Source organism: Nuphar pumila, chromosome 2 (assembly GCF_984573655.1).
Source record: "Nuphar pumila chromosome 2, dmNupPumi1.hap1.1, whole genome shotgun sequence".
Lineage (NCBI taxonomy): Eukaryota > Viridiplantae > Streptophyta > Magnoliopsida > Nymphaeales > Nymphaeaceae > Nuphar > Nuphar pumila.
The window spans coordinates 30,763,500-30,784,831 of NC_143250.1; the positions used below are offsets into that span (position 1 = coordinate 30,763,500).

Here is a 21,332-nt window from a genome sequence, read left to right on the forward strand (position 1 = left end):
ATCACACAAGCATGGGATTAGGGCAATCTCAATGTAAAAGGAAGAAAGAGGACACCAAAACTTCATTACTCAAGAATGAAAAGAGGTTACAGTTTTATGGGGGCTCGGTTCACTATCCCTCCCCATGGATGGGCCCCTCATGGTTACACAAAAAGACAAATTGTTGACTCTCTAACCAACTTCTAAAATACAAAAATGCCCTCATAAATAATCATATGTACATATAAGAGAGGTTACATATGGTACATCTCTATATTATGAAATCTACTCTATTCAACACTTCCCCTTAAACTTGAGATAATGCTAACAGAATCATCCCAAGTTTGGAAAGAAATGACTGAAAGTGTAGGGGAGCTTAACTCTTGTTAAACACATTTGTAATTTGCTCTTTTGAACTCACATGCTCCAATGATATGATCCCATCCTCGTAGGCTCTCCTAGTAAAGTAACAATCAATCTCAATGTGCTTCATCCTTTCATGAAATTCTGGGTTTTAGCAATATGATAGCGCTCATATTGTCACAATATTAGGATATCCTCTCAGAAATTGCCGCACCAAGTTCTCCTAAGATCCATCTAATCCAAATAATCTCTGCAGTAAATTAAGCCATGGCTCTATATTCTGCCTCTGCAGTGGACAGAGCAACTCATTGTTGTTTCTTGATCTTCCAAGAAATCAAAGAGCTCCCAAGGAAAACACAAAATTTGGTAGTTGAGAGATTATCCCTAGTCAATCCTCGAAAATCCGAATCGTAATAAACTTTGATGTTTGTAGAGGATGATACTGAAAAGAACATCCCAAAATGCATAGTATATCGCATGTACCAAATTATTCTAAGTACAATAAGATGAGCTGAGCTGAAGTAGGGGCACTCATAAACTGGCTGACTGCATGTACCAAAAAACCTTCCACATTGGGTTGAAGCCATGAATGTAGAATTAGATGCCCTTAAGAAAGCCCAGACTTGGGAAGTAGTTGCATTTATAATATCTTGTAAAAATCATAAGTTTTTAAAATTAAATAAATATAATTTTACTTAAATAATTATATTTTCGCTGTTTGGATTAAAATAATATATAATATATGCATAATAGGGGCTGACACAACTTTTTATCCCAATTTGGATTGTGGACTCGTTGGCCGAGATCCATGGTCCATCTATTTTAAGATAAATAAGCTTTAATGATAATAATAATAATAATAATAATAATAATACTAATAATACTAATAAAACAAAATATATAAGACATATTTTAGAGATTTAACAGGAAGGGACATCTATTCCTATAAGAAAATAAGATTCTTCCTATTTTCAAGAGGACGTCTCCTTATAGAAGACTCCACTTTTATAAAAAGGTAAAGCCCTCTCTCTCAAGACACGACCTTGAGAGAGAAAGAGAAAGCGAGAGAGAGAGGGCAGCCTGTGGCCTGCACCTCTTCTGGATCTTCTCCATCAACGGTTTCTTCTTTTTCTTCGCAAATCAGCAATAGCAAGGTACGGGTCTCTCTTTTAACCCAATAGAAAGGAGTGTAGCATGGGTCAATTATGCATGGGTTTAAGGAAAAATCGCAGAATAGGATGGAAGCCAATATAGTTTTGCGTATTTTCTGGATTTCTTTGGAATCAATTGATTTAGGATAGAGACGTTACTTTCTATGATTTTTAATAGCATGTTCAAACCTTGTTTGGCTGAACATTTTCCACATAGAAAAACCCTGTTTCAATTTCTTCTTACAACGTATTATCTGATTTTCTGTTGGGTTCTTGATTTAAGCCCAAAGAATCTGTCCAGAAATCAGATTCACGCTGGGTTATGATCAAGATTATTTCTGTTTGAAATAGATTTATTGGGTTTATATATTTTAATCTGCATTTTTTTTCTTGAATGGAGTTCACGCTGATTGTAGTTCGTTCTGTTGGATCGATGCTTATGTTGAGTTTGAGTTCATAAAACTGATTTTTAATGCACAGTCAAGATCGCTGCTTATGTCATGATTGAGTATGTGAAATTTGTTTTGAAAGTTTATTGTTTAGTTAAAGGAAATCTGAATGGTTTCTTAGTTCTGAAAATAAAGACTGTGACTAGGAAATTGCGTTATATATATATATATATATATATATATATATATATATATATATATATTCTGGGTTATTTTCAGTGCTGAGCATGATTACTTTTCTTTTATTAGAAATCGTGTGTGTGTGTGTGTGTGTGTGTGTGTGTGTGTGTGTGCTGACGCTGCATCATACTTGTTAGCATGATCTGATTGGTGATTTACTTGCATGGTCTAGGTTAATTTAAAGTTTGGACCTTAGCCCTGTGTTTCTTCTGGGATTTTAGATTCCGAATTTCCTCCTTTAACTTGTATAAATCTTTATTGAGGATGCCTATATAGTTCTTGTTTTGCTGTTCACGCATGCATGGGTTTATGCTGGGTTGATGGATTAGCATCCTGGGTCTTTTATCATATTTGTCAAGCTTTAGATCCTTGTTCGTACCTTGTTTTAAAGCATGTTTATATTGTATTTAAACTGGGCTTTGAATTCGTTAATATGAGAAGATTTTTAACACTCGCTAAATCTGGAATTTTGTTAGAATTGAACAAACCTGAATTTTTATTAAGTCTGAGTTGAAACTTAAGTTATAAAACCTGATTTGTGGATTTTAACTAAATCTAAGTTTGAAGAAAAAAGAACATGAGTTTCATGTAACATGATTTGACTTGAAGTTTAACATGTGAATCTGAACCTATTAGTGTGCATTGAAATATGGAATTTGTGAAGAAATAAAACTCTTATTTTATGACGAATCCAAAATTGTTTTTGCTCGAATTTAATCACCTAAGCTGCAAATTATGTGTTCAAAATCTGTTTTTTTTTTTAATTTGATTACGAATCTGAATTTTATTTAGTTCGACTAAATCTGAGTTTCATTTGAAATTGTTAAATCTGATTCATTTTGGTTACTTAGTTAAATCTGAATTTAATCGAAGAACAAAGCTGATTATGGTCGGTTATAAAAGTTGTGTTGTTAGTCAAGTTATTATATTAATTGGTGTTGAAGGAAAGATTAGATACACCGAACCCTAGGTAGAGAGAGAGAGAGAGAGAGAGAGAGAGAGAGAGAGAGAGAGAGAGAGAGAGAGACGGCTGCACAAGAAAAACTCGTTAACTTAATTAGGGCAGCTACTCTCTATGTTAAATAGAGAGAGGCCTAAAAGAATAAATTACATCTAAGTCCATTATTAAATTAAAATTTCAAATAACCTCTAATCTAAGAAGGCTTAAACATAAAACCACCTATTCTCAACACTCCCCCTCAAGCTGGAGCATAGATATCAATCATGCTCAGCTTGTCACAACATTTTAAGAAATTTGGTCTAGCAAGAGGCTTTGTAAACATATCTACAACTTGGTCTTCTGACTTTAGATATTTGGTGGTGATATGACCAGCTTGAACCATATCTCTTACATAGTGGCAATCAACCTCGATGCGCTTTATTCTCTCATGAAAGACATGATTGTTCGCTATATATGTTGCAACCTTGTTATCACACATCATGGTCATATGAGAGGAAACCTTCACCTGAAGATCATGAAGAACAGTACGAACCCACATCAATTCAGCAGCTGTTTGGGCCATAGCCCGATATTCTGATTCTGCACTCGACCTAGAAACCACATTTTGTTTCTTACTTCTCCAAGAAATCAAGTTGTCTCCCAGAAACACACAGAATCCTGTGGTAGATTTTCTATCCACTACAGATCCTGCATAGTCAGCATCAGAATAGGCCACTATCTCCAGAGTTCCACCTTTCCTGAACAATAACCCCTTTCCAGGAGAAGATTTTAGATATCTGAGAATCATTATAGTTGCATTCCAGTGTACCTCAGTTGACTTGTCCATAAACTGGCTAACTTTGCTTACTGCTAAAGCAATATCCGGCCTGGTCACAGTTACATACAGTAGCTTCTCTACTAGGGAGCAATAGCTTTTGCTATCAACCGGTTTTGACCCTTCTTCAAACAACTGAACTTTATGGTCTATGAGAATATTTGCTGGTTTAGCTCCCAACATTCCCGTTTCCTTTAATAAGTCAAGAACATACTTTCGTTGAGGCAAAACCATCCCTTCACGGCTCCTGACAACTTCTATACCCAGAAAATATCTAAGTGAACCAAGGTCTTTTGTAACAAAGTGTTTTTGAAGATGAACCTTTGTGGCTTCAATAGCTTTCACATCATCTCCTGTAAGAATGATGTCATCCACATATACCACCATAACAACTATGCCAGAATTAGTTTTCTTAATAAATAGTGTATGATCTGCTGCTGACCTATTAAAGCCAAAGCGTGGCATCACTTCAAACAACTTTTGAAACCATGCACGAGGACTTTGTTTCAAGCCATAAATCGCCTTTCTCAATCTACACACCTTCTGGCACTCCCTCTCAACCTCGAATCCTGGAGGTTTTTGCATATAAACGGTCTCAGATAGATCCCCATATAGAAATGCATTATTCACGTCTAATTGGTACAAGCTCCAACCATGCTGAACAACTACTGAGAGAACAAGACAAATGGTACCCATCCGCGCAACAGGAGAAAAAGTTTCAAAGAAATCAATACCATATGTCTGAGTATACCCTTTTGCTACTAATCTGGCCTTGTACCTTTCAATAGAACCATCAGATTTGTACTTTATTGTATATACCCATTTACATCCAACAATGTCAGCATCTGCTGGGGAATCAACTAGATCCCAGGTATGCTGAGATACTAAAGCATCCATTTCTTCTTGCATGGCCAGCTTCCAGCGGTTATCAAGCTCTGCCTGTTGATAGTTCAGAGGAATAGTTTCAGCAGATAAGGCGGAAATAAAAGTTTTCATCTGACTGCCAATTCTAGCATCGGAGACAAAATGAGATATGGGATATAAGGTACATTGTCGTGTCCCCTTGCGTAGAGCAATATGCCTGTTATCATCATCATGAAGATCACTATTGTCAGTAGAACTTATCTCAGGGGAAGAAGAAGATGAAGGCTCTTGCGGAGGTGGAGCTCTACGCACATATACCAATGGAGGATTATTAAATCTGGAAGAGGATAAAGTTTGGTTCGGTAATGAGGGCACAAATTCCAAAGGAAAAGGAGGTATAGGTAATGGAAAAGACTCAGCTGGATCTGAAATGAAATGGGGATCTTCGAAACACGAGCTTAGATTAACAAGGGCAAGTGTCAAGAATGACACTAAAGTATAACCCTTAAAAAGGGTATAACTGGAAACAAAATAAAAATAAAAATGTATTCTTTATTGATATGAAAAACCAATTGCTTAAGAAGCATTGGAATGAAATACAAGAGGGGCTGCACCCCTTTATATACACAGCTGAAAGAAGACTCAATATAGGTGTTGGACACAGTCCTACAACTCTATTTAGAGCTGTTGGAATGTGTCAGTCCAACAACTGTATTAAGAGCTGTTGGACTGTGTCAGTCCACAGTCCAACAGCTCTATTGCTAGTCAAGTCTGGACAGGACTTGACTAGCAACAGTCATTCTAGTTCAAACTGAACTAGATGACATAAAGACAAAATAAAAATAAAGGAAAAAAATTACAGAAAAGAAAGAAATAAAAAATGTATTTATATGTATATAATAATATAATATTATTATATATACATATGTGTACAATTTTACATTTTAACACTCCCCCTCAAACTTACGGTACAATGAGCGAAAGTTTGTCTAAGAGAAAGTGAAATCGGGGAGCAACGAGAGGCTTTGTAAAGAAGTCTGCTAACTGATATTCTGAAGTGACATATGGCAGATCAATTATCCCGTGTAGATATTCCTCTCTGACGTAGTGACAATCCATTTCGATGTGTTTGGTGCGTTCGTGGAATGTTCTGTTACTGACAATGTAGATCGCACTTTTGTTGTCACAACACATTTGTGAAGCTTTTGTTGCTTCAGCTCTCATGTCAGCAAGCAGTCGTCGGAGCCAAACTACTTCCATGGTCGTGGTTGCCATGGCTCTGTATTCAACTTCGGTGGATGAGAGAGATACCTTCTGCTGCTTTTTACACCTCCACGAGATCAATGATTCCCCTAAAAAGACACAAAAGCCAGTGGTTGAGTGTCTGTTATTGGGATCACCTCCCCAATCAGCATCAGTATATGCAATTAAATCAAGAGAAGAGGAGGAAGATAAGAAAAGTCCTCGTGAAAGAGAGAACTTGATGTATATGATAATACGCATGACTGCTCCCATATGAACAGAAGTAGGAGCATGTTGAAATTGACTTGCTGTATGAACAACATGTGCTATATCTGGTCTGGTAATGGATAGATAAGAAAGTGCCCCGACAAGCTGTCTGTAAGGAGTAGGGTCTGCAAGAAGTTCTCCATCATCAATCTTCATTTTAACATTAATAACTTCTGGAGTGTCAACTTTCTTATCATCAGTAATACCAGACCTGAAAACAATATCAAAAGCAAATTTAGTCCGAGGTAATAAATATCCTCTAGGAGAATAAGCAACTTCAATGCCTAAAAAATATCTCAACAAGCCCAAATCAGTCATTTCAAAATGAGATTTAAGAAGTGTTTTGATTGTTTCAACTCCCTGTTTATCGCTTCCGGTGATGATCATATCATCCACATAGAGAAGAAGCACAATGATCCCTGCATCAGAATTCTTAATAAACAAAACAGTGTCAGTTAAACAGAATTGAAAACCAATATCAATCATAACACGACTAAACCTATCATACCAAGATTTTGGTGCTTGTTTAAGTCCATAAAGAGCTTTTTCTAAGCGAAGGACTTTACCCTTAGGAATACTTAGACCAGGAGAGGGTTCCATGTATACTTCTTCAACTAACTTTCCATTTAAAAAAGCATTTTTGACATCCATTTGAAAAATAGACCATTTTTTGATAGAAGCTAAGGCAATTAAGGTTCAGACAGTAGTCATACGAGCTACCGGAGCAAAGGTTTCTTCATAATCAATCCCATATTCTTGGGCATAACCTTTGACTACTAAACGAGCTTTATATCTTTCAAGAGTACCATCACTCTTGGTTTTAATTTTATAAACCCATCGACATTCTATAGTTTTCTTCCCTGAAGGAAGATCTTGAATATTCCATGTAGAAGCCTTTTCAAGTGCATCTAATTCAGCTTTCATGGCTTCTATCCATTTGATATCATTTTTTGCTTGAAAATATGTGGATGGTTCTTCATATGAGTGAATTAATGCAATAACTGCCCTATATGTGGGTGATAAAGACTCGTATGATACAAACTTTCCTGGAGGCCTCAAGATTCGAGATGATTGTCTAGTTGGAATGTTAGAATATTTTTCAAGTGCACATGGAGGATTAGACTCTTGTCGCCTGGAATATTGAATACTAGTATCTCTATGAACTTCTTCATTTTCAACATTAAGATCAATAATTCTTTGATCATCATCAAAGTTACAATCAAGGTCATATTCATCAGATGTTGATATTAGATCTAGCAAAAAGGAGTACTCAGTGACGTCTTTTAATTTTCTAAAATCAAAGAAGATCTCCTTTTCAAGAAAGGAAACATTTCTAGACACATATAGTTTATTATTTTTGAAGTCAAAACATCTATAACCTTTCTGGTTTTCAGCATATCCTAAAAAGGCACAGGGAATCGCACGAGGGGAAAGTTTATCATTTTTGTCAGTAAATATGAAACATTTGCACCCAAATATTCTTAGTCTAGAGTAGTCTGGAGAAATGTTCATAAGTTTTTCAATGGGAGTGATATTTTGTAACGAAGAAGATGGCATCCTATTAATGAGATAGGTGGCAGTTAAGGCAGCTTCTGCCCAAAAGTCTTTCGAGACTTGATTTGCTATTAATAAAGTCCTAGTGGTTTCTATAATATGGCGATGTTTTCGTTCTGCCAGTCCATTTTGTTGAGGTGTATAAGGACAAGATCTTTGATGTGTGATGCCATGCAATTTAAGATAATTTTGAAAATCTGTGGATAAAAACTCTCTCTCTGAATCTGTGCGAAAAATAGTAATATCATTTTGAAACTTGTTTTTAACCATATTATGAAAAGTTTGAAAGTATGAAAATACTTCAGACTTATGTTTGAGAAAGTACATCCACGTATGTCGGGAGAAATCATCGACAAAAATAACATAGTAAACAAATCCTCCTTTAGAAATTACTGGTGCAGGACCCCAAACATCCGAGTGTATTAATTCAAGTGGTCTTGAAGAGAAAAAGGTTCTGTTCTGAAATGGTAATCTTTTCATTTTGCCGAGAATACAATCTTTACAATCAAATGATTCAGAGTTACAAAATTTCCCTAGATTTGGAAAATGTTGGATTTTGGCTATATGTGGGTGACCAAGTCTCTTATGCCACAGTTTCAACTCTATTTTTTGAATATTATAACAAAAAGCTTTCTTCGATATTTCCAAAAAATCCATGTAATAGAGTCCTCCTTCTCTATGGCCTTCCCCAATCAGCTTGCCTGACTGGCGATCCTGTACCCAACAACCATGAGAAGAAAAAAAAATATTACACCCATAATCAGAAATTTGAGATACAGATAATAGATTTAAATTTAATTTGGGAACATGTCTAATTTCTGGAATAATTTTTTTTTTTGTTTTATAAATTTTTTCAAAATTTCCTATTCCTTCTATTTCAAGAGAAGTCCCATCAGCAGTAAAGACCTTTGACACACTTGTTTTATTTTTAACACATTTGGATAGACTTTGATTATTTGGGGTCATATGAAAAGATGCACCAGAGTCAAGAAGCCAAGAAATTTTACCTAGATCAGAAAAAGATGAGGCTAATGCGCCAGTTGAAGCTTCAGATGAGGAAGAGGCACCTTTGATGAGAGGCTGAAGAATCTCCATTAGTTGGGCCAGGGAAACTGGTGCATCCTGATCTTTAGGCTCCGATCCAGCAATTGCAGCTCTTTTTTGTCTCAGCTCCTTGAGTTTGGGACATTGTGGCCTGTAGTGTCCCGGTTCATGACAGTGATGACAAATAACTTTCTTCTTATCATAGTCACCATTTTGTCGGTTAAAGTGAGGAGGCCTATATGATCGAACATGATTCCCTGGTCTAGACACGGCTAAAACGGAATCATCTTCAATTTTTAAAGAACCTTTTCGGAGACGATTTTCTTTCATTGTTAACTCTTCAATAGTTTCAACAATAGAAGGAATTTTTCCCCGGTGAAGTAGGGCCGATTTAGTGGTTTCAAATTCCGGCCTTAATCCAGTGATAAACTGGTAAAAATGTTCAGCATCGAGTTGTTTCTGACGAAGCTCGATGTCTTCAGCACAATGCCACTTTGGTTCTAAAAGGAAAAGTTCTTCCCAAAGTTCGGACAACCCATTGTAATATTCACGAATAGTTTTGTCTCCTTGTGTCATCATTCAAACTTTTTCTTGGAGGTTGCACACGTGTGCAATATCTTTAAGGGAATACATATTCTTAAGGTATTCCCATGCCTTATCGGCATGATCAAATTTGGCAAGACTTGAGCATTTTTTAATGTCAACGCTATTGATAAGCCATGACATTATCTTCGCATGAGATATTCTCCATTCTTTCCATTTCTTCTCGTATGAGGCAATAGCCTTGATTTTCTCTTCTTCCGATAGAGGGACCTCTTTATCTCCCTCCTTTTTAGTAAGAGATAGCTTAAGCCTTTTCCCCATATATGGTGCTTCATGATTGAAGCCCATGTTACATAGTTCGTATCGCTTAGTTTCATAGGCATGATGGTGACTTTATCATTGTCATCCATCGATTACAAGGAGAGAAAGAATAGGGATAGAAGATAAATAAGAAGGAAAATGAAAAAGAAAGAAGAAAAAAAACAATACAACAAGATGTGAAATCTTCTCTAATGAAGTGATAAAACACTTCTCTTCAAGTGGCGAACACTTTTGCAAACGAGCACGGAAACCGAGGCAGCTTTTCCTCAAGATTTAGTACTTCCGCGGCTTTGATACCATGAAATGAAATGGGGATCTTCGAAACACGAGCTTAGATTAACAAGGGCAAGTGTCAAGAATGACACTAAAGCATAACCCTTAAAAAGGGTATAACTGGAAACAAAATAAAAATAAAAATGTATTCTTTATTGATATGAAAAACCAATTGCTTAAGAAGCATTGGAATGAAATACAAGAGGGGCTGCACCCCTTTATATACACAACTGAAAGAAGACTCAATAGAGCTGTTGGACAGAGTCTATTAAGAGCTGTTGGACTGTGTCAGTCCAACAACTCTATTGCTAGTCAAGTCTGGACAGGACTTGACTAGCAACAGTCATTCTAGTTCAAACTGAACTAGATGACATAAGGACAAAAAAATAAAAATAAAGGAAAAAAATTACAAAAAAGAAAGAAATGAAAAATGTATTTATATATATATAATAATATAATATTATTATATATATATATATGTGTACATTTTTACATTTTAACAGGATCAACCTGCAGCGGAGAACTGGTACTAGAGTAATATGGAGTGGATTCCAAGAAAGATACATCCGCACTGACATACTCTCGGCGAGAAATAGGATCATAACATCGATATCCCTTTTGATTTTTGGGATAACTTAGAAATATGCATTTTGTAGCTTGAGCAACTAATTTATCACGGTCAGGGCCAAGTTTGTGTACAAAACAGACACATCCAAATATTTTTGGTGAGAAAGAAAAGAGTGGGTCTTTATGTTTTAGGATATGTAATGGAATTTGATCACCCACAGAAGACGAAGGCATGCAGTTGATCAGATAGCAAGCAGTGGTAATCGCATCACCCCAGTATAACGCAGGAACATTAGATTGAATCATAATGGTCCGGGCATCATCAAGCAAGTGCCTATGTTTTCGCTCAGCCACCCCATTTTGTTGAGATGAATAGGCACAAGAAGTTTGGGGTTGAATGCCATGATCTTGGTAAAATTGTAACAGACCTTTTGATTTAAACTCAAGAACATTATCAGTGCGAACAATCTTGATAATAGATTCAAACTGAGTTTTATTTCAAGAATTAAGGATTTAATAATACTTGGAACTTTAGATCGTTCTTTTATTAAAAACACCCATGACAACTTAGAGAAATCATCAACAATAACAAGATAATAACGACACTGAGTCCTAGTAGGAATTTTACTAGGACCCCATACATCTGCATGAAGAAGTTCAAAAACTTTATTACTAGATTGACTCTGACTCGAAGAGAACGAACTTCGATGATGCTTGCCCAACTGACATGCTTCACACTGAAGTGATGTAGTGGAAGGAATTTGAGGAAAGACCGAACGGAGCTTTGACATTGAAGGATGACCAAGGCAACGATGCCACTGAACAGGACTGAATGAGTGTTCCACTGCAGCATGAACATTACCCACTGGATGATGTAGGTAGTAGACTCTATTTTCTTCATAGCCTCCACCAATCTTCTTCCCCGTCCGCAAATCCTGAAAATGACAACCCATCGGATCAAATATTACTCTACAGTTTTGTTCTTTTGTAAGGCAACTAACAGAGAGTAAACTTTGAGGAAAGTTTGGAGCATGAAGCACATTTTGCAACTGTAAGGAGGAGGATATGGAAATATTTCCCTTACCAACAACCGGCGAGGAACTCCCATCGGCTAATGAGACTCCTCGATGAACAGTAATATCCTTGAGATCTGAAAACACAAGTGAATTTTCACACAAATGTCTGGATGCACCAGAATCAATAATCCACTTACTGTCAGTCGGATGAAGATGATTTCCGGTTGAATAGGCAACACCAGCTACAGGAGGGGTGAAACTCAAAGGACGAAGAGCTATCAGCTCATCATATTCAGCACGACTGAGGGTGATACTACTGTCACTTGCAGAGATATTATCCTTTACATTTGTTGCCTCGAGAGTAGTAACATTTGCTTTAGGAGTATATGACTTTGATGAAGAAGGGGTTGGCCGACCATGCTTATCCCAGCAACGATCTTCTAAATGTGCAGATTTTCCACAGAATGTACATTGAAGCTTTCCTCTGCCTCCCATACCTCGTCCACGGCCTCGTCCTCTGATATTCTGAAAATTTCCACGCCCATAACCAGATGAGACAACTAGAGCAGATGACTGAGTCACAGGCTGAGATTGTGGAAGAGAGATTGCAAGTCTACTCAGACGATTGTATGTATCAGCAAGAGTAGCTACATTTGAACCAGTCAACATTTGGACTTTTGCAACAGAGAATTCTGACAATAAACCTGTAAGAAACTGAGCAACCATAGTTTGTTCTTGATGATCCTTTTGTTTCGAACAACAGAGAGGTCTGTGAGCATTAAGTCTTTCAAACACAGATTTGACGTAGGCATAGTACTGGGCCAAGGTCTGATCTCCTTGCTGTAAATTATATATCTCCTGTTCAACTTGCAGGATACGACTCACATTAGTCTCTTGTAAGTACGTATCTCGAAGATTGTCCCACATCTGTTTGGCTGTATTATAGTAAATTAAACCATCTGCAATAGGTGGTTCAACACTATTCATGATCCACAACATAACTATATCATTATCTTCATCCCAAGTAACATATTTTCCCACTTTTTCAGTGGGTTCGTCTTCCAACAAGATATGTTTTCTACGATGTCTAGATACCGACATCACAAAAGTTCTGGACCACCTGGCATAGTTAGTTTCATTCAACCTTACAGAAGAGCCGTATGAAAAGGGATTGGCAAATGCCTTATACTCCCCAATATGTTTCATTTTGGAATCACATTTCGAAGTTTCAGCCATACTGAAGATATAATTCTATTTCAGTAGATATAAAAATCTGGACAGGCTTCAAGCAACACAGGGGATAGCGTGTGACACTCACACATCAACTGATACGACAACCAGCAGTTGTTCACACACAAAAAAAAGACCACGACAGTAATGAACAACAACCCTCAACAAGAATAATTTTTTTTCCAGCACAGCAGGGCATCAAGCCTGCAGTTTCCACGGCAGTAATGAACAACAACCCACAAACATGAATGATAATTTATTTTTTTTCAGCACAACAGGGAATCACTCTTGCTGTTTCCATATTCTGAAATAAACTACCAATTGAAATGAAACAAACAACAAAGATCCAGTGAATCACGACCAACGATAATATGGAGACGAAGAAAATAAATCACGACAGCTGCTGCTCCCAGACAAATATAGCTCGACAACCAACAAGAATACCAGTTCTTCAGGGCACAGTTAAAACAAATCAGTCATTTTTTCAATCACAAGCAACAACACAACAGGTGAGATTGCTGTTTCTCCCAAACAACAGGAAATCATGAAAAAAGGAGTATCACGACAAATGGGATTGCTGTTGTGCCCAAACAACAGGGCATCACGACAGGAGATCACGACAAATGAGATTGTTGCGGCTTCCAAACAACAGTAAATCACGGCAGGAAATCCAGGAAATCACGGCAAGGCTTCTCCCAAACAACAGAAAATCACGGCTGGAACAAAACATCTGCTCCCTTAGATCTGATGACAGATCTGGGTCATCAAATCCCAGATCTGTTATCAGATCTTACACAGAATAAGAACAACTGACCTGATTTGAAGATATAAATTTTTTCATTGGTGTAGATCATTCGAAGATTGATCACGATCGGCGATCACGCTCCCACGATCGGCTGCTCTGATACCATGTTGAAGGAAAGATTAGATACACCGAACCCTAGGTAGAGAGAGAGAAGGGAGAGAGAGAGTGTGAGAGAGAGAGACGACTGCACAAGAAAAACTTGTTAACTTAATTAGGGCAGCTACTCTTTATGTTAAATAGAGAGGCCTAAAAGAATAAATTACATCTAAGTCCATTATTAAATTAAAATTTCAAATAACCTCTAATCTAAGAAGGCTTAAACATAAAACCACCTATTCTCAACAATTGGATTTTTGGCTGACATTATAAATTTGATTTTGGTTACGATGTGCATGCAATGCTAGCCATGAATATGCATCAATGTTATGTCTCAAGTGAAAGTATCGTGAATACAAATTGGTATTCTTCTATTTATGTGTGATTGTTGGTCACATAAATTTTTCAATGACACTAAATTATATTGAATTGCGTAGTGGATATGAATGAACCACTAGTGGACCTTTGGAGGCCAGATGCTTGTGTTGTTCTTGAAATGACAAGTTTTGAATGTATTACAATATTGTTTCATTATGCTTCTGAGTTAGTTATATCATATGTATTACACTGTTCTAATTAACATGGTAACGACCCAATTAGATGATGTATGTTGGTTTGCATAATTGTTCTTGTGTGAAGAAAACCCTTAATTAATTAAGAATGATATAAGAGACCAAACCTTGTAATAATTGTTCTTCCTTGGTGGCTTCTGAAAAAGGTGAGATCCTTGGATGGCGGTCATGAGAGACCGTGAGGATATTGTGCATTGTTTTTCTCAAGAACTAGATAACTGGGTCGTGTTCCTAGTCACGGTTGTTGGAAACTTTCACTATTTTGCCTGAGGGTGGTGTTTGACTCAGCTGTAGTTATTGGTATACCAAGAAAATGGCATTGAAGGGTGATAATGCCCTTGTCATCAGCATTAGATGATGATTTCTAACGTTTCAAATTAGGGTGATGATTCCCGACGTTAGTTGGGGGACATGTGTGGGACCCAGTTAATAAGATACAATTGTGTGATAAGACACCACTGAGGACTAGTACTGAGGCTCAGTGGTGGTGGGACTGGCTTGCTGAAGAGAGCGATGGTTTATGATTTGGTGAACAGGATTCTGACCGTTTTAGGAGTTTATGGTTTTTGGGGAACTTGTTGAACCCGAAATGAGGACTATTCAATTAAATTAGATTCAATTTAAATTTACGGTTTGAATAAATTTATGTTTGGAATGCATGTTGGTTTGTGGATATGAAATATACAATGTGGGTCAATCATTTATTTGTTTTTAAAAAAAAATCGCATTTTGCTGAGGGTCAATTTCGGGTCGGTACAACATTACCTTTAGTAAAGAATGAAAGAAAACCATATGTTGTAAATATGTTTTTAAGGTCAAAACCAAGAGTGATGGAACCCTAGAAAGATATAAAGCTAGGTTAGTTGCCAAATGATATTTCCAGGAATACGGTATTGGCTATGAGAAAACCTTTGCACCTATAGCTAGAATGACTAGTGTTAGGGCCCTTATATCCATTGTGTCTATCAAAAAATCGCCCATATATCAACTGGATGTTAAAAATGTATTGCTCAACGAAGAATTAAGTGAGGAAGTTTATATGGATCTTCCGTTGAGATTTGATATTGATAAAAGTAAAACTCTTAGACTTAAGAAGGCCTTGTATAGTCTTAAATAGGCTCCTACGGCCTGATATGATAGATTTAGTGATGTTATGACTCATTTGGGCTTTAATTCTTGCTATATTGATGTTGCTCTTTTTGTCAAAAATACAAGTTCTAAGGTGGTTACACTTCTACTATACGTAAATGACATGATAATAACTGGAAGTGACAAACACAGAGTTATTAATATTAAAAATGTTTTAAAAGGAAACTTTGATATGTCTGATTTGAACTTGAAAATATTTTTTAGGTATTGAAATTGCTTACTCTCCCCAAGAGTATATTCTTTTTCAAATGAAGCTTGTTGTTCGTATTTGTGCTAAGTCTAGCATTTCAGATAATAAGAAAGTAGAGACCCCTGAACTGATCAATGCAAAATTAAAGCTTGAAAATGATATTCTTCTTGAAGATCCCACACCTTATCAGAACTAATCGGGTCACTCACTTGTTTATCACCAAACCTGATATAGCCCATTCAGTTCACTCCATCAGTCAGTTCCAGAATACTCCCACCACTGTGCACATCAGTGCGCTGTTGAGAATCATCAAATATATAAAAAACTCCATAACTAAGGGACTTTTTTTATCCTCATCCTCCTCTTTAGATTTGCTTACTTAGGCGCGGGGGGGATGGGGAATCCCAATGATAGAATCTTAACTACTGGTTTTTGTATTTTCTTAGGAGATTCTCTAATTTTGTGAAGATGCAAAAAGCAAACCGCAAGTTTGAGGAGGGGTGTTAAAATAGGTTATATATATCTAGATATACATGTCTGTAAATTATTTTTATAGTCAGGGGCATTTTGGTGACTTTCTCCTTTGTAATAAGTAATGTTCATTAGGATCAGTTTTTACACTTATTATTTTTTATTTTTTGTCTTTTAGAATTAGAGCATGGGCTCTATGGTCTTTAGACCATAAGGTCATTGGGGGCTACCCAATGACTCTATTGGGAGCTCACCAATGGCCTCTTCAAGTGTATGTATAGGGGTGTTTGCCCCCTTTTGTTCTTAATGTTTTTGCTTAATCATTTCATCAATAAAACCTTTATTTTTTACATTTTGTTCTCTTGTTATAGCCAATGTTGGCTTTTGTATTTCCCATAGTGGACTTGTGCATGTGCACTTTGTGTTTATCATCTTTTAATCCCTTAGAGGCCGTTGCATTGTGTTTCCGCATATCTCATTCCACTGCCACCCAGCACTAACTAGCACATTTGACTACATATGGTAAAAGGTTTTTGACCTTATTTTAATCCACTAATGGCCATGGATGTTAACATCTCTATATGTGTGTGTATGTGGAACATTTGTTGTAAAAAGCTAAAAGCATGATTCATTGCTAAAAGCATTATCATTGGTAATAGTATTGAATTAATAAGCATAGGATACTTGTTTCACCATAAACTTGATAAGGAATTTGCACTGCATTAGTGTATTCTATTTGCACCTAAGTGCAAGTTTCACTTTCATTTTTTCTTCAATAGTGATTTCGATGCATTTGATCTGCGCTTGCGGCTTCCAGCTGTGGTCAGTAAATTGGCCAAAGTCATAGACATTAATGGTGGAGTGACCTATATTCATTGCACAGCTGGTATGGGAAGAGCCCCTGCAGTTGCGGTAGGTACTTGAATTGACATTGTTGTCGCTTGGACAACCTCAATGTTGGTTTGTTTTCACTAGATAGATACATAGTTTGCATATCATGCTCTTAAAGCTGCTACTCAGTATTTATGCACAAATAAATTATTCTTTTTTCCTAGTTTTGACCCTATCCTTTACTATAACTTCCTTTTATTTGTGACATCAGGCTCTTTGTTTGGGATTGGAAAACAACATTCTTTTGCTTGTTGCATATTCTTCTAATTCAATTTTCACATGCACTTGCTTAATTATGATTGATGTATTGACCAAGAATAGTTATAATTACATGATGTACTCTTTGATGTGATATTGAACTCTTACTAGCACTTTGGGAAATGAACTGCTTTATCTTCTATTCCTTCTACATGTGTGATACCTTGCTCACTTCAAATATGGTCTTAGATCTAAGGCATAAGGTTCATTGTGCTTTTCGGTTTGCGAAGCAAAAATTTCTTCATCTAGTGTTTAACTTTCAGGAAAACAGTGTTGCCTTGCTTACCTTATTAAACTTGATTTAAATTAATCAAATCTTTCTTTGTGTTTATTTTGATGTGCATGTTTCTGTTTTACTTCAGTATGGTTTTGTTAAAAGATTATGTGCAACGAATGTTGTGATTGTCAGCACTTGTGTTTGTTTCTTTATTAATATCAAGTACAGGTGCTGATTTTAGGAAGAAAGAATTTAAATGCACTTTTGATCATCTGGATTTTCCAAATAACAATGTAGAAAGACACTTGCCAACAAATTCTAAGCTAGTAATAATCACCCTTGATTGTAAACTACATGTGACTTGCCCCCAATATGTGGGCATCTAAGTTTCTGAAATTTGGACATTCTCACATTAGCAGCAATGAGCATATAAGAAAATGATGATGATGAGTTTCCTCATTGCTCTTGCAAAGCATGCATCTATTGGAATGCCGCAAAATGTTGAATCTGTCTGTCAAAGTTTTACTGTTTGCAGCCAATTGTAAAGTCCATGCAGCTCTAGCAAGTGATGTTTAGTCTAAATAAATTGTCTCCAAGGTTCAACACGACCATGTTCAAGAATATCTTCCAAACTTTCTTCATACTAAAGTCATCCTTTGGTTAGTTTGCATGAACGGCAAAATCTTCAACATTATCAGAAGCTGCCTGCAGAACATGAACACAACACTTTTAGTTCCTGAATCTTCCAAAACAATACAATCTTCAACTTTACCAAAAACTGCCGAACATGAGGCCAAATAACAACTTTCGAAGTTTATGCCTATAACTGGTTAATACTTAAGAGCTTCTTGTTTCTGTGAAGAACTAAAATTCTTGGGGACATGTTCAATGCAATATTTTCTTTTTGCCTGATTACTTATCCCTTATTTATGCATGTATTCTGTTTTACCTAGTATTGTTATCTTTTTCAGCTCGCATACATGTATTGGGTTCTGGGCTACCGGCTGGATGATGCACACAAGTTACTTCAGGTGACTAGAAGCAGTTAGTTTCTTTACTTTCAACCTTTGGGATCTCTTGACCAGTTGTTGAATGCATTTTTTTCCCTTTGGGGGAGTGGGGGGGTTGAGGTGTGTAATGAAATACAATAAATACAAGAAATACAAAGAAATGTCTCTTAGGGCCTTGCAAAATACACAAGTAGGAACACCACGAGGACCACTTATGGGTCAAGATACAAATACACGCACAATGACACTAATGGGCAACACAAGATAATAAAAAGTATGTGTTTGTATTCCAAAGAGAGCTTGAAACATGCATACAACAAGGGGATTACTCCCCTTTATATAGAGAAGAATAGGCCATATAGATTATAGAGCCCTTGAGAACCACCCCAACTGCTATAAATATAGCTGTTGGGGAGGTCCCAACAGATCTAATGGCTAAGGGCCATTATGTTCTTATCTAGAAATAAAAAGACAGAGAACAAAAAAAATATAAAGGAAAAAAGTAAAAAGTAAAATTACTAAAGTGCCCCTAATGGGCACAACCTATTACACAAAGTGAAACGACAACCATACCTCGAATGAGTATTATATATGCATATACAACTATATTATACACCTATATTTGTACAATTTAACACTTCTCAAACTTACGGTGTAATCACCGAAAGTTTGTCAAGAAATGAAACCGAGGAGAAGGAAGTGCCTTTGTGCAGAAGTCGGCTAGCTGAAATTCCGATTTTGCATATGGCAGAATGATAGTCTTTTTAATGTATTATTTACGAACATAGTGTAACGAAACAAGTGTACAAATACAATTTCACAATGTGGCTACAAAGGTGCACACTCACAAAAACAAGAGCCACTAATAGGCCAAATTCGAAAAGCCACCAAGGGCTAATCACACAAACTCTCAAAAGAGAACAAAAACATAAAAAATAATAAAGGTTTTATTGAACAATGCTTGGTAACAAGCATAAAAAATACTAGAGAGGGAGTGCCTTTATATAGGCACTCCATGCATAACCCCCAACGGCTAGATTTCGAGCCGTTGGGGCTAGTTGGACCAGCTCCCAATCAATTATTAGCTGCAGCTGTCAGCTCTCATAATCAAAAGGAAAACAAAAAACTGAACAAATAAAACTCGTCGGTCCCTAATAGACGGGCTCCTATTACAACATCAAATGATTGAAATACCCTTGATGGGTATTTCAGTTTACATACATAGTGAACTATATATATATACAAAATACAAATGAATATCATACATTTTAACACTCCCCTCAAACTTACAGTGTGATCACTGAAAGTTTGTCAAGAAGAAAATAAAATTGCGGTGACAGAAGCGCCTTGGTGAAGAAGTCTGCTAGTTGATACTCGGAAGTAACATAAGGTAGGGTGATGATCTGCCTTAGAAGTTCTTCACGAACATAATGACAATTCATTTTTATATGTTTGGTTATTTCATGAAATATGTTGTTGCTAGTTATCTATATTGCACTCTTGTTATCACAACACAATCTGGAGGGTGTCTGCAGATAAACGCTCATGTCTTCAAGTAATCTTCGCAACCAAACGATCTCTGATGTCATAGTAGTCATTGCACGGTACTGGGCCTTAGTGGATAATAATGATACTTTTTGTTGTGTTTTGCACTTCCACACTACCAGATAGTCACCTAAAAAAACACAAAAACAAGTAGTTGAACATCAATCATTTGAATCTTCTCTCAAATCTGAGTCAGGATAAGCAATCAACTCAAGAGTGGAAGAGGAGGATAAGAAAAGACCTCTAAAGGTAGTGGTTTGTAGATATCTAATAATTCTCATAGTCATGTGAAATATGGTGGAAGAATGTTGGAATTAGCTAGCAATATGAACTACATGAGCAATATCAGACCTAGTAATAATTAAATAAGTCAAGGCACCAATCATTTAGCGATATGGAGTAGGATCATCCAGATGCCCTCTTTTCATCAATAATGCCCGACTTGTCAATAATATCGTTAGAGAAAGCAAGTATCCTCTAGGATGTTAATATATATAGATGTATTGTAACTGAAATACCTAGCAAGGGTATTTCGGTCTTTTCACTGTAATAGGCATTAGCCCATTAGGGACTGACAACCCTTTTTCACCTTTTTGCTTTTTGTTTTTTTTACTGTTGGGCCAGCTTTAATATAGCTGTTGGAGCTGCTCCCCACAGTCATAAATATGACCATTGGGAGCAACCCAACAACCATATTGGCTGCCCCCTTTAACCTTTTGTATTATAAATAGGCCTCATGGCCTTTTGTATTATTTCATCTCTTTTTCAAGAGAGTTTTCTATGCAATATACTTTCTCGTTTGACCCTTATGTGGGTGGTGTGATTATTCAATCAAGTGTTCCCACTTGATTGAGGTGTGTGTTCTTGCTTATTCATCAGATTCGATCCACTTCATTACATGGTATCAAAGCTTCAGTGTTCCAAGAGCCGTTTTTAGAGAAGATCGTGACAATATCAAGAGGAGGATCATGAGCTTGGCAAAATACAACAAATCACGAATTGTTGCATCGGGAAGCGAACCACTTCGAAAAAAAAGTCTCGTATTTTCTTCCTCGTTCTCTCTTTCTTTTTTTTTTCTCTCTCTATCCACTTGTTGTAAATGGAGAATAAAAGGGAGCTAATAGTCCCCATTCCTATACGCCTAAATGACAAACTATGTGATGTGGGCATCCATGGTAAAACATAAAATATGAGAAAAGGGACTTTGGGAATTGGTTGACGGCACTGAAAATGAGCCTAAACTCATTCTTAAAAAAATTGAGAATGGAAAAGAAGTTGCGCTTTATGGAGAGAAAATGGCTAAAGCCGTT

The 21,332-nt window shown here is 36.6% G+C and overlaps 1 protein-coding gene across 8 annotated transcripts in view; it reads left to right on the plus strand.

Moving 5' to 3' along the window:
- Positions 1–21,332, plus strand: part of LOC149845151 (phosphoglucan phosphatase DSP4, amyloplastic-like) — a 138,157-nt gene that overhangs the window by 30,059 nt on the left and 86,766 nt on the right. For all 8 annotated transcript variants that reach the window (XM_089995558.1, XM_089995555.1, XM_089995556.1 and 5 more), the window contains exons 8-9: positions 16,881–17,013; positions 18,439–18,498. In XM_089995558.1, coding sequence (XP_089851684.1) covers positions 16,881–17,013; positions 18,439–18,498 — 193 coding nt within the window. The remainder of the gene's footprint in view (positions 1–16,880; positions 17,014–18,438; positions 18,499–21,332) is intronic.